The 13,957-nt window shown below is 43.9% G+C and overlaps 1 protein-coding gene across 2 annotated transcripts in view; it reads left to right on the forward strand.

Annotated features, from left to right (window-relative positions):
• Window positions 1-13,957, forward strand: part of LOC137431262 (E3 SUMO-protein ligase PIAS1) — a 97,510-nt gene that overhangs the window by 2,923 nt on the left and 80,630 nt on the right. Inside the window, exon 1 of one of the 2 annotated variants that reach the window (XM_068122378.2) lies at window positions 13,070-13,423. The exons of the other annotated variant lie outside the window; for it this stretch is intronic. Coding sequence (XP_067978479.2) covers window positions 13,073-13,423 — 351 coding nt within the window. The 5' untranslated portion in view covers window positions 13,070-13,072. Of the gene's footprint in view, window positions 1-13,069; window positions 13,424-13,957 lie in introns of those variants that run through there. 2 annotated transcript variants of the gene reach the window in all.

Raw genomic sequence — 13,957 nt, forward strand, 5'->3', positions numbered from 1 at the left:
CAATTGATACTCTGAATTGGCTTGAAAGGATCTCAGCTTTGAGATGGTGTAGAGGAGATTGTCTAGCCATGAGTCTCATGCCATTGCATACCGGTAGTCGTTTCTTTGGATTCAAATTTCACAACTTTAGGATAATAGGTGCCCCTTCTTTGAGCTCAAGGTTGTGGAGAGGCATTTCAGATGGAGTGATGCTGTTCAGAGATATCATTGGATATGCAGCAGCTTCTTGTAGATAATCGCACACAATAAAATTAACACTGAGGTAAGTTGTTAATGGACTTTGTAATTGTTGCAAAACGAGGCTGTTAAGCTTGAACTTAGACACTAAGTGTTTGTTATTTGTTATCGGTGTTATTACACAAATGGAAAAGAAGCATTTCCTACTACGATCAGCAAGTTAGAAAAGTCTTCTTATCGTGTCCACGGACAGTCTATGCATGGCCCAGCCAAATCTGGACACATTTTTGCACCTTGTTGTTGAATTCGGCAAGATCTGCAACAGTGCAGGGTTCCTCTAGCGATGGACATTGCAGGAGATGTTGCATGGTCTGTGGCTCAGTTCCACATTCGCACGTTGTCGGGCTGGTTGTACATCCCCATTTGTTTAGTGACACCTTTGAACGACCTACACCAGTCCTAAGTCTGTTAAGGCACTTCCATGTTATCCAGTTGCAATTAGCTCCTGGGGGGAGGCTTTCATCAGGTAGAATTTCCATCACTGGGGGTTGTTTTCGAGACTGGCAAGCCTGTCTTTCCACAAAGCGATGCGGGCTTCAGATGGGGTTGATTGTAATGAAACGACACTGTTCATGAAGCTCTTCCTTGACTTTAGGCGGCTGAGTATAGATGTATGACCATGCAGAGAGTGCCTCTCATCTGATGTTTGACGGAGTCGCTCTTTCTTGCTGGCTACCATTCTTCTTATATCAGGGGGAGCTATACCCGCCAAGATATATAGGCTGTTGGTGTTTGTTGGTTTTAAACAACCTGTGATAGATCGGCTGCTTGCATTCTGAACGGCATCCATCTTCTTAGCATGAGTAGATCTTTCCCATGCAGGGCAGGTGTATTCAGCAGTGGTATAGCAAAGAGCAAGTGCACTGGTTCTCAATGTTTTGAGCTTGCTCCCCATCTTGTGTTAGTGAGCTTATTCAGGATGTTGTTTCGTGCGCTCACTTTTGCCTTTGTTTTCTCGATGTGGTTCTTGAAGATAAGGCATCGGTAAAGAATGGCTACTAAATAGATAGGGTGCTCGCAATGCCTCAGTGTGGCTCCACACCAGGTTACCTTAAGCTGGTGTTTGGCTTCACGGTTTCTCGGAGGTGGAATGCACAAACTTGCGTCTTTGCTGGGTTTGCGCGAAGGTGGTTTTATTCATAGGATATTAGTCCCTCCAAGGCCTCAGACAGCGTTTTCTCCATGGTGTTAAAATCAGTGCTTTGGGCAGTGATACATAAGTCATCGGCATATATAAAACGGCATGTAACACCATCTGTAGGTTGGTCATTTGTGTAGATGTTGTACAGCAACGATGCAAGCACGCTTCCGTGAGGAAGACCAATCTTCTGAATACGCCACCTTCTGCACTTCCCACCTAGTTCAACATAGAACCGGCGATTCTGAAGCATGCTTTCTAACAGCTCTGTTAAGTGGATATATTTTATCATCTCTAGGATCTTGCAGAGGAGACGCCTATGGTTCACTGTATCGTATGCTGCTGACAGGTCTACAAAAACAGTGCCTGTTAACATACCTTGCTCAAAACCATCTTCGATATGTTGGGTTGTTGTTGATTTGCCAGGACGGAAACCTGCTTGCTCTGGAATGATATTCTCATCTACAGTTAGTGTTATCCTATTGAGTATCAGGCGTTCAAACAGCTTATAGGTGTAGCAAAGCAGTGAAATTGGCCGAAAACTCTTAGGATCTGAGGGATATTTTCCGGGCTTTAATAGTGCTATTTACGTGTGCCTTCTGCCAAATCTTAGGCAGCTTTTGTGTTTCCAGACAGTGGTTAAACAATTGTAGGAGCCATTTCTTTGCTTGCTGTCCAAAATGCTTTATCTGCTCCGTTGCCATGTTGTCAAGACCATTTGCTTTCCCGTGTTTTAGACGAGATATACCAGTTTCCAGGTCTTTCATGGTAAATGGTCTAGTAAAACCGAGGTCCTCGCTGTACCTCTTCCTATCTAGTTGTGCTCTTGGTTGTTTCTTGTTGATTTTTCCATTTAGGAGCAACTGGTATGCAACTTGGTTAGCAGACACGTTTGGATGTTGGGCAGCTTTCTTGGGATCACCTCCAAGTTTGCGTATGAGAGACCATGCCTTCTTGTTATTTTTTGTAAGATCTGTTGTCTCCATCAAGGTGTTCCAGGTGTTTTGATGCTCTTGAGAGATACTTAACATCACCCTCTCACCAGTAGATAATATTTCCTCTGAAAAGGGGTCAGATTCAAACATTGAGACGTACTCTCAATAGAGTTCAGCATTCTCCTTGGTGAGACCAGGGATGTAGTGTACTCCGCAACCTTGGGGGATCTTCCTTCTGGCTGTTTTCTGGACAGCTTTTCAAACAGGTTGTAGTGCACAGGTAGTAGTGGTTTAAAGCATTTAACCTTGTGGTCAAGTGCTCGTGTGAAACCATTCCAATCGGCCTTCGTGAAGTTGAAGCGCCTTTTGAATGGTACGATGGTTGGTAACACTGCTGCATTTACCTGAATACCAATAGGACGGTGTTGTGTCTGTGGTATTGGGTCTGTGACAAACTTCTTGCAGAGGCCAGCGATGTCGTTGCTGACAATGGCAAGGTCTGGGTTATAACTACACTTCCAGCGGGCACTGTGGAAGGAGGCTGGCATTTTTGGATCGTGGATTAGCTGGTTAACGTGGGACTAAGCTGGTTAGCGTCCATCCATTCTTCGACTGCTTCTCCATCATTGTTTGACTCCTTGTACCCCCATTGGGTACTGTGGTTATTGAAATCTCCAATAATCTGTGGTTTTCTGTGCAGGTTGGGTACAGGGTTAGAGAAACTGAAATCTGTGCCAGGTGGCTTGTACACGTAGGTCACTACTACTTTGCTCAGCTCCACAGTTAGAATTTTGATGTTATCCTCATCTGTTTTATAAGTGGCTTCTGCAACTGCACCAGCTCTAACAAATACAGCACTGCCATATTGTCGATGAGGTCTTTCAATAGCCAGGACCATTCCTGGTATTTTTTGGCAGTTGTTCACACTTCCTCTATGTGTCTCCTGCAGGCAGAGGACATCACACTCAGCTCATTGCATAATATGCCAAGAATGTTTTGTTTAGCTAGAGAGAACCCTTCAACGTTAGCAGATATAACAGTCAATGCCGGTCTTGAAAAAGACCCATGTTTCTGACATTGACGACTACTTCCGTATTCAGGCATGTTGTTGGTACTTGATCAAAATCAGCAGTACGATAATGTTGTATACACTACTTGCTGTGCGTGGTGGTGGTAGAATTGGTTGAAACAGGGCCGTGACGTGAACGCTTCTATCTTGGCCCCAGTTAGAAAAGTGCTCGTGGTCCTCATCATGCATTGTCCTTACTAGGGCATGCGCGTACTATATATATATCTAAAATTATATCCCCCCCCCCCCCCCCCTCTATTTACATGAAATGGTTTGGTCCATTCGCAAAGCCAAAGCGAACGGCTTGCGAGTACGGTGACAATCCCCCCCCTCTATTTACATGAAATGGTTTGGTCCAAAGCGAACGGCTTGCGAGTACGGTGACAATCCCCCCCCTCTATTTACATGAAATGGTTTGGTCCAAAGCGAACGGCTTGCGAGTACGGTGACAACCCCCCCCCCCCCTCTATTTACATGAAATGGTTTGGTCCAAAGCGAACGGCTTGCGAGTACGGTGACAACCCCCCCCCCCCTCTATTTACATGAAATGGTTTGGTCCAAAGCGAACGGCTTCCGGAGTTTGGTAAAGAAATCGCCATCGCGTGCACAAACGCGCAGGAAAGCGAATGAATCGCAAATTCGTTTTTATTAGTTTTAAAACATAGTTTAACGCCAACATAGTTTGCAAACGTGAAATAAATGAATACGCTCTCAAATGTGCCATCCGAGGCAGAGTGTGTCCGCCACGTTCGGCACACGCGATAGTTCGCTGCTCTCTGATTGGTTGAATCGTTTTTTGGACATAGCTCGGTAAGTAATTGTCCGATTAATATGAAACCTTGAAAAGGCACATCCTCGGGTCCCCAGCAATATACCTGGCAAGTTAAAAGTATATCGGACCCGTGGTTGTTGAGAAACAGCGGTCACAGACAAACAAACGTACAAACGTACAAACAAACAGAGATTACTGGAATTATAGATAGATGTTCTGAGTGAGGTGCAATTGTTGGAGGTGAGTCCCACGTGGTCCCACGGAGGTGAGCTTCTCACTCAACTCTGTACAGTAATTGCTGTACTTCCATTTTGGACGACAGGATGAATGTGCCAGAAATCTCCTCCGAGAATGAAACATTCCCCTCCAAATGGCTCTGGCAATCCCCTCGGGTCTTTCAATGGTCAGTCCATTGTATTGAATGTATATCTGCAGGAATCATTGATGCTGATATCAGTTGAAGAGTCTGAGCATCCTTTTTACCATTGGCAATATTACAAGTGGAATTTCGTTTCAGTAGAATAGAGATTTTGAACCGAGAACGTGGGCATTCTATCTTTGAGAAGTGTGCTCGCTATGCCAGAGTATGCAACATACACAACTTTGAAAGCCATTCCTCGAAAAATGTGCATAAAGGTATGATAGAGAAATGTTTTTCCTGGGCCACCTGTTCCATCTACACAAAGACATCGCTGCTGAGATTGTCTGCATGGTGACATGACGTTGAGCTTAATTTAGCTAATGTGTTAGTTTGCTTTCCCAATTGTTGTTCTGCCATTTAATCGGTGGCATTATCCCTCGGTTCTTTATTCACCTCAACAAACTTATGAGGAATTTGTGGGAAATTGAAGTCAGATAATCTACCTTCCTGATATACAGTCGGACCCCGACATTCGTGGTCCCAACATTCGCGGGTTCCGCATATTCTCAGTTGATAAATTGCGACCTGCTTCTACATTTGCGGCCCTGTGTCCTGTGTTCGCCGTTTTTCGTGGATGCAAAAATTTAATTTCCACGAGCCATGAGCATGACAGTTCTAAAACACATCTTCCACCAGCTAGGCACAAAGCAACTGGACATGCACAAAAAACATATCTTCCACGAGCCATGCAGATGACCTGCTTTTGCATTTGTAGCCTGTGCTTCTCGTTTTCACGGAGGTTCGCGATGCAAAATATAAAAATATTTTAGCTGCGCTATAAACGAGCTTCGTGTGATATCCCACTATTCACACTGTGGACAATGCTTTGTGGGATATTCCACCATTCATACTGTGAACATAGTTTCGCGGGATATCCCACCATTCATACTGTGAACACAGCTTCATGGGATATACCAGCTGCGTAACACGTCACCCCCCACGAGTTACTGCACAGAATGAAAACACTCCACCGCATCTATTAGTGCAATTAGCTGTCCCCATTTTCCCCAATGGAACAATGCCCCAACATTCACGGATTTTTCTCACCGTTCGCGGGATTTTCTTGGACATTCGTGGGATTTTCTGCAAATCAGGAACCGCTGAGAACCTATCCCCCTTTTTCCCATTGCAACAATGCCCCCACATTTGCGGTTCCGACATTCATGGCATTTTACAGGAACATATTCCCCGTGAATGTCGGGTTCTGACTGTAATTTCTATAATTCTAACTAATACCTTGTAGAGAAAGATGCTTGTCATTCAGAATGAACCAGTGTTGTCATCCAGGCAAATAAAATCGACAGGAACAAAATTGTCAAACATTGACTCTTCAAAGTACAGGAATAGCTGCATTATCTGCAGGCTGCCAGAAGGCACAATAACTCTCTCATTAGCCTTGGCATCTGCATAGGATTTGTTTCTTTAAAAAAAATTCTGCTATTCAAACTCAGTCCAACAACCCCATTGCCGTCACAGTATTCCCTATATGTGGTGTCGTGTGTAACTCACCATTGATTATGTGTGGGTCTGAAAAGGATGTTGCACTTGTGCGATGAAGGAGAAGAATTCTCAAGCTGAATCCTTCTGGCTTTGAGGGTTTCTCTTGGTACATTCAGCCAATGATGTTGTGGAATTTCTTTATCTTTGTCCATTGGACTTGCTTGTGAAAAACAGTGTTCCAGGATATCATGACGCAAATACTGATCTTCCTTATCACTGAAATTTGGATAGAAGTCGGTTGACAACTCAGAGATCCAAGCAATGCCATCTGAGGCATATCCAAGACCTGTCATGAATTGATTTATTGTGGGTTTACAAAAGATTGCTGATCTTCATGATGCAAGTGCAAAAAGGCAGGACTCCAATGCACAGCTTTGTTCCTGCATAGGAGAATTTTATTTAAAACTTGGACTGTTAATTTCGGGAGTCTTGCATCGGAGCTTGTCCATGTAAATATTATTTCTACTCTTTAAAACTGGATTCATTTGTCGCACAGGAAAATTTGTGAATACATTTTTTTAAAATATTGGTAATCTCAGGGGTCGAAATTATCGACGGCATCGACGGCAAAAGCCGGCGTGCCTAAGCTATTTGCCGTGCTGCCCCCAAACTTTTCATGATCACTACGGCAGAGAGTTGCAGTGCCCTTTTTCTTCAGTTGCTGCTGTGCCCTTTTTGTCAATAAAGCATAATAATAGAGACCAAAGTATGAATAAAGTAATGATGAAAACAACAAACTGACTTCGTCGGCTTTCGTTTTCTCAGTGCATGTCGGAACATTAGCGTAGTAAGCATATACATTGTCTAGGCTACCTCGTTTCCCGTTCTCTTACTGAATACAGAATGTTGCAGTCCTACTATCGTCCTTGGGTACGGGAAACGAGGTTCAAGGGCATCCCATAATTTATATTGGCCCCGCCTACGACCATTCGTCATCCCATACGTCATCCAGCATCATCAATGAAACGCAAAGCATTATGGGCTTCTATGAGCGCATAAATTACAGCGTGGCTATTATTGCCGATGTTTGCAAACCCACGTCGTTGCCTACCAACCGCACTGTATTAGCGGGTGTAATACTCGTGGTTGGGACGGCCTTCCGATTGCTTCTGTCCCGACTATAGGTATGTTACAATCCCGCAAGGTCAGCGGTGGTGTACATCTGCCGCTGTACCTATGCGCACATGTCTACGAGAGGCTGTAGGGATCTCCAAGAAATGCAGGTTTTTCATTGGCTGTCGGAGGGTATTTCCGCGTACGTCATAGCCGATGACGTAGTGGAATTGTTCGCGCTTCTAACCTCGTTTTCGAATTTACACGAGACCTCTTCAATTTATGTCATACGATCGACTCGAAAGTTTGGCTTGTGTTCAGCACTTTTCAAATCAACGATCGAATGTTCCGGACAAAATAAAAGGTATGTTGGGCGTTTTTCCAACATGTTATCTAGTTTGTGGTGGAATTTCATTGCAATCTGATGATGCGAAGTAAGATATTTTGGCCCTGATATCGGGCATGGTCCTTGCCGTGTTGAGCAACATTGAGAAAAGATGGCGACCTGTGTGATAAGATGTACTTACACTGTTGAATTTTTTCGCCGATTGTCGCCCGATATTTAGTATGAAAATATTGATCGTGGATATACAATCACGCAAAATATGGATGATTCAGATGTTAGTCTGGCATAATTTTGCAAAAAATGATGATTTTGATCATCTTGAGAGTGGATGTCAAATGATTTGCGAACACATTCAGCAACGTAAAATCAGCAGAAATGGCAGCATATCTAGTGACCATCTCTTCCACAGAGATCATGTACGGGAAGTGTAGCCGAAGTTATACGTAGTGTCATTGCTGCATCATGTACATGAACTGATTTTAACTCATTTTCATTCAGTTCTCTTCATTTTTAAGGAAGTTATGGGCTTTTATGTCATTAAATTGACTGTCCTCGATCACAGCTTTTGTTTTAAGTTAATGGAAAAACAATAGCAAAGAAGATGATAATTTCCGAGTATAAAAATGACCATAACTTCTTTAATACTGAAGATATGAAAGTGAATTAGGTATCAAATTAAAGGTCTTTCCATGCTTGTTCCTGTTCAAAAGGTCAGCGAAAAAGTGGAAGAACATGGAACAACTTACGGGCATAATTGATGAGCATGTGCTTAAACCAATAAAAGCATGTGGAACCAGATGGATTGGTCACCGACTGCTTGCTGTAAAGGCTTTGGACAGGGATTACAAGACCCTCCGTATGCTTTTTGACGACCTGGGCTCTGGTGAGAGAGAAGATACAACTGCAACGGTGTCTGCCACCATGAAGGGGTGCATCAAAAACTTGAAAACCCATAAATTTGCATTGTATCTGGCAGTGTATCAGGACTTGTTGCAAGAACTTTCAGTTCTGTCGAATAGATTCCAGGCAGAGGACATCCCCATCACCTCTGTGAGAGCCAGTGTTGAGGTTGCTGCTCTTGCCCTGAAGGCACAACTGGAAACTCCAGGCACTCATGTACAGAAGTTTCAGAGGGAAGTGCAGGAAGCCAACACTGACTCTGACACTGAGGATGGGGACAATCAGACCAAGAGGCTGAAGTACAGGGATCTGGAGCTTTATGGTCCTAGAGTTCCATCTGTTGAGGAGTTTCAGGCTGGACCCTTGAAAACTGTAGTTGACAAAGTGATTGATTGTTTGGACAAGAGATTTAACGAGTTCTATGAGAATGAGGTCCTGATTGCGTTTGAGGTGTTTGACCCCAGCAACATGCCAAAGGGCAAGGACACCCTTGCTGCCTATGGCAATGCCAAAGTCACTTACCTTAGCAATCACTTTCAGCAAATCATTGAAAGAAATGGTTGTGATCCAAGTCAAATACAAAGAGAATGGCTGTCCTTGAAGCTTGACATCAGCAGAAATCATGGAGAGGAGTCCAATTTCCTAGGTCTATGGAAGACCATTCTGACAGAAAAGGGCCACAAATACCCTAATATACTTCATCTGGTGCAGATCTGCCTTGTGTGCCCAGTGGCCACATCACATGTAGAGAGGCAGTTCTCAGCAGTGAAGCGTATTCTTGGGGATTGGAGGCTAAAACTGGGGTTGGGTATGCAGGAACACCTTCTGCGCATCAGCACAGAAGGGCCCGACCCCGACGACTTTGATCCTACACGTAGCGTTGCCAGGTGGCATTCTATGAGTGCATTTGGACGTAGGCCTGATACTACACCCCTCTCCCCCAAGGGTGATTGAATTGTAATCATGTATACCTGACTCAAGACTGAGTCAGTATTGAGTAAAGATGATGTCTGATGATGATGATGAAAAAAGTTCAACTCTGTCAAACAAAAGTTAACTTTGTTACATGGACATGATGACAATGCAGTTCTGACTGAGTTGAGTTGAGTTTTGAGAGAAATCAAATGTGGAACTGTTATTGAGATTCAAATTCTAAAAATACATTATTTAAAAGTTTAAGTTGATTTACTTGTTCTGTCTAACATTTCCCTGCCTGTTTAAGTTACCGACACACTTTGCCTTTGTGCCCACAAGAATAATTCTAGATTGCCTTGGTGCCCCCCAAACCCAAAAGAAAATGCCTTGGTGCCCCCCAAACCCAAAAGAAAATGCCTTGGTGCCCCAAAAAATTTGAAGTCATCAAAGGCAAACATTGCTGTGCCCTCCCTACAGAGTAATTCGACCCCAGTAATCTTGGTCGCCATTTCGAAAAAATGGTGACAGGATTGTTTAGAACTATTCAAAATGGTATGGAATCTAAAAAGATAAGCATGTTTACACATTTGGTGGCCATGTTGGAAAATGTCCACCCAAAGCGATTTTTTTTATTTTTTTTATTTTTTTGCTTCCAATGCCTCCATCTTATTAGTCCCCTCCTGGTTCCACCGGAGGGGACTATTGGTTTGCTCTCCCTGTCTGTCTATTTCTATGTCTGTCTGTCCATCCCAACTGTGGCTTTTCAGGCTTTTTCCCATACAACAACAACAGGCATTTTAAGGCCATTTTCCCTGCGAGAGCAGGGGTTAGCCTTGTGGTCCCAATGACAATCTTCTCCATTTTGCCCTATTTTCTGCATCTCCACTTGTTAACCCCCTTGCCCACATTTCTTCTTCCACCATCTTTCGCCAAGTCTTTATTGGTCTTCCCCGTCCTCTACTCCCTTCTACATTCATTTGCATCACTCTTCTCAACCAGTCACTTTCATCCTTCCTCAACACATGACCAAACCATCTCAACCTGTTCTCTTCACAGCATCAATCACAGGCTCTATTCCCATCATCTTTCGCAATTCATCATTTGTCTTCCTCTCTCTCAACGATACTCCGCACATCCACCGAACCATTCGCATTTCCACCCTTTCCAGCCTTCGTTGCTGCTCTACGTTCATTACCCATGTCTCGCTCCCATAAATCATAACACTTCTCACACATGCAGCATACACCTTTCCCTTCAGCTTCAACGACACTCCTCTCCTCATCAGCATGCCATTCAGTTCCCGAAACTTCTTCCATGCACATCTCACTCTAGCAACTTTTTCCCATCCCCTTTAACATATTCAACTGAAACTTGGTGCATGGCTTCATTATGACAAGTTACTGAACAAATTAGAGTTTCAGGGGTTTCGTCAATTTTTCATTGAGTTATGTCCTTTTAGGACTTGTTAAATATCACATCGCTAAGGGACATGTATTGCAAAGCAATTCTCGCTCTTGTTTTACTTGCTATAGCTTCTTGAACATGTTCCAAATTTGGTGCTTTTATAAGAAAGTGCACAATTCTTTTGAAATAAAGAGCTATGCCGCTGGACTAATAGCCTAGGCCATGGATAGTGACTACCTTCAGCTTTGGGTCCACTACTTGGAGGCGTCGCAATCTCAGGGTTCCACGATGCCATTGCAAATGCATTATTGTGTTTTGTTCACTCCAATCGCAAAAAGTCTCCAGTTGCCCATCTCCGCATAGCCAGCATCATCATTAGTGATCCTCGTGCTATTGCTAACTAATTTAATCTCCGTTTTCAAAGCAATTTTTCTTCAGATAACAATCCATTTATATTTGTTCCTTGTAGTTATTATTGCAATCTGTCATGGGGACCGTAAGGCTAACCCCCACTCTAGCAGGGAAAATGGCCTTAAAATGCATGTTGTTGTGTTGTTGTAGTCATTATTGCAATCAATTTATTTGGACACTCATTCAGACTAATTCTGCTGAAGTTAAGTTGCTTCGTACTCATAAATCACCTGGTTTTGACACCATTTCCCCTGCGCTCCTCAAATGAGCTGCCGATAGTTTACTTACCCATTAGCTACGATTTTGAATCTCTCACCACAGGCAAGGTCCCATCTGAATGGAAACCTGCCAATGTGGTTCCAATACATAAATCAGATAACTCGCACAATCCATATAATTACAGTCCAATTTTGCTTTGCTCTTCAGTCAGTAAATGTCTTGAGAAAAAAAATTGGCAGCAAACATCTCACTAATCATATGTACAGAGGTGGCATTGTTTGATTGCCAACGTGGTTTCCTTCCAAAACGTTATTGTATTGCACAAATTACTGCAATTTATCAACATTGGGCCAAAATATTGGATACCCCCCAAACCCTTTTACATTGACATTTTTAGACTGGTCCAAAGCTTTTGATTGTGTGAGTCTTTGTGTTCTTGACAAGTTGCATAAATATGGAATCTGTGGTTCAGTCCTGCCGTTTCATTCCTACAATCCCACCAACAATGGGTGCAGTTCTGATGGCTACATTCGGCCTAGGACTCCTGTTCCCCAGAGGTCAGTCCTCGGGCCCATACTTTTTAATTATTTCCCTATGACTTGTCATTTTGTGTCCAGTCTAGTTTTCTAGTCTGATATTTCTCCAAATATCTCTATCCACTGCCTGGCGAAGCTCTGGCAAAAGATAGCTTGGTTGCAGCCTTTATCCCACCCATCCAGGCTCCAGCACATACACTGTCTGTCCCTTCCTCTACTTTCCTTTACCATACCCAACATGATTTATTTCTCCAGACTTTCGTTTTCACCTTTGGTGTGTGTGTGTGTGTGTGTGTGTGTGTGTGTGTGTGTGTGTGTGTGTGTGTGTGTGTGTGTGTGTGTGTGTGTGTGTGTGTGTGCGCCAGTGTGTGTGTGTGCGCCAGTGTGTGTGTGCGCCAGTGTGTGTGTGCGCCAGTGTGTGTGTGCGCCAGTGTGTGTGTGCGCCAGTGTGTGTGTGCGCCAGTGTGTGTGTGTGTGTGTGTGCGTGTGTGTGTGTGTGTGTGTGTGTGTGTGTGTGTGTGTGTGTGTGTGTGTGTGTGTGTGTGTGTGTGTGTGTGTGTGTGTCAGTGTGTGTCAGTGTCAGCCATTGGAAAGGTAGTAATCGATTTGATTGGAAGGAAAAATTCAAATTGTGTGACGTCTTGCCCGTTTAAGCACAGGTACATTATATGCCTTTTAACAGGATTTGGATCTTGATGTATTGGTTCCATCAGTACCATTTTTATTATTCTACGCCAGCAGGGAACCTTTAGAATATAGCTTCACTGACACGGAAGGAGCAAACAAAATTGTATCTAATAATACTTTTTGACGCAATCGAAAAATTTATACAAGTACACGGAAGGAGCACACAAACAACAACAACCACGACAACAGCAGCAACAACTACTACAACAACAACAACAACTACGTGTTATAAGATCCTATTTTTCACATGTTTCACTTCATTTTACATCGACATTGAGACACAGATAGCAGTGCAATATGCTTGTGAAGTGCAAGATACTGTCTTTTGATTTGACTTGTAAGTGTAAGCGAAGCAATGGCGAGGCCCTGCTAATTGATGTGCATATCGAGCATCACGTACGTCGTATGAGCGACTAATAACTCTACAAGCTGTGATTATAAGATGCTTAAATCTAACAGAATCGATGAATTTTTTGAGCAGCGTCGTTGTGAAGCAGCAACACAACGTCAACAAAGGCACAGTGTTGCTATGTCGCCATCGCAACGACAAGCGGTTTATGACGGCGATGCGGCCCATATTAGACTTGCTTGTACAGTTCTGTCAGCATCGCAACGACAAGCAGTTCGTGATAGCCATGCAGCCCAGCGTAAAGCTTCCCGTGCTGCTATGACACCATCACAACGACAAGCGGTTCGCGACGCCGATGCAGCCCAACATAGAGCTGCCTGTGCTGCTATGACACCAGCACAACGACAAGAAGTTCGCAACGCCAATGCAGCCCGACTTAGAGCTGCCCGGGCTGTGATGGACCCTGAAAATTGCCGACGAAATGAAGCATGTGAGGTTGTAGAAACGACTGTTTCACGCGCTTCACTTCAGGTGTTTTTTTTCACAATTACACCAAGATTAGTATTTCCATCAGTGAAGTGACGGTTCTCATAGACTAGTACACATGCACAGTTTACAAACACTAGTTTTTACTTTTTTTCCCTGTAATTTCCTGGTCACTTAAATAAGTTCTCATTTGAAATGTCATCAATGTTCAACCTTTGATTGTAATGGTCTTGTCTCTTATCTCTTACCCCCATCCAAAACCTTGATCTTTTCTACCCCCGTTAATTCACCCCAGATCCACTTTTTTGAAATACCGACTTCTTTCCTGGAAGTCTTAGCAGTGTCCATTTGTTTTTACCTCTTTCCCCCCCCCCCCCCCCACCTTGACAAGCCCCCTCCTTCACCCTCCCCCCCTCCCCTTGCCCTGCCCCCTCCCCCACCCCCACCCTCCCCCCCTCCCCTTGCCCTGCCCCCTCCCCCCTTGCCCTGCCCCTCCCCCCAAGCCCTCTTCCTTCCACAGATCTCCCGATGTCCCTGTTCTCTACTGTTGTACTTGTGTGCTTCACTCTCTCTCCCCCC

This window comes from Myxine glutinosa, chromosome 7 (assembly GCF_964187855.1).
Source record: "Myxine glutinosa chromosome 7, kmMyxGlut1.1, whole genome shotgun sequence".
In the NCBI taxonomy this organism is placed as follows: Eukaryota; Metazoa; Chordata; class Myxini; order Myxiniformes; family Myxinidae; genus Myxine; species Myxine glutinosa.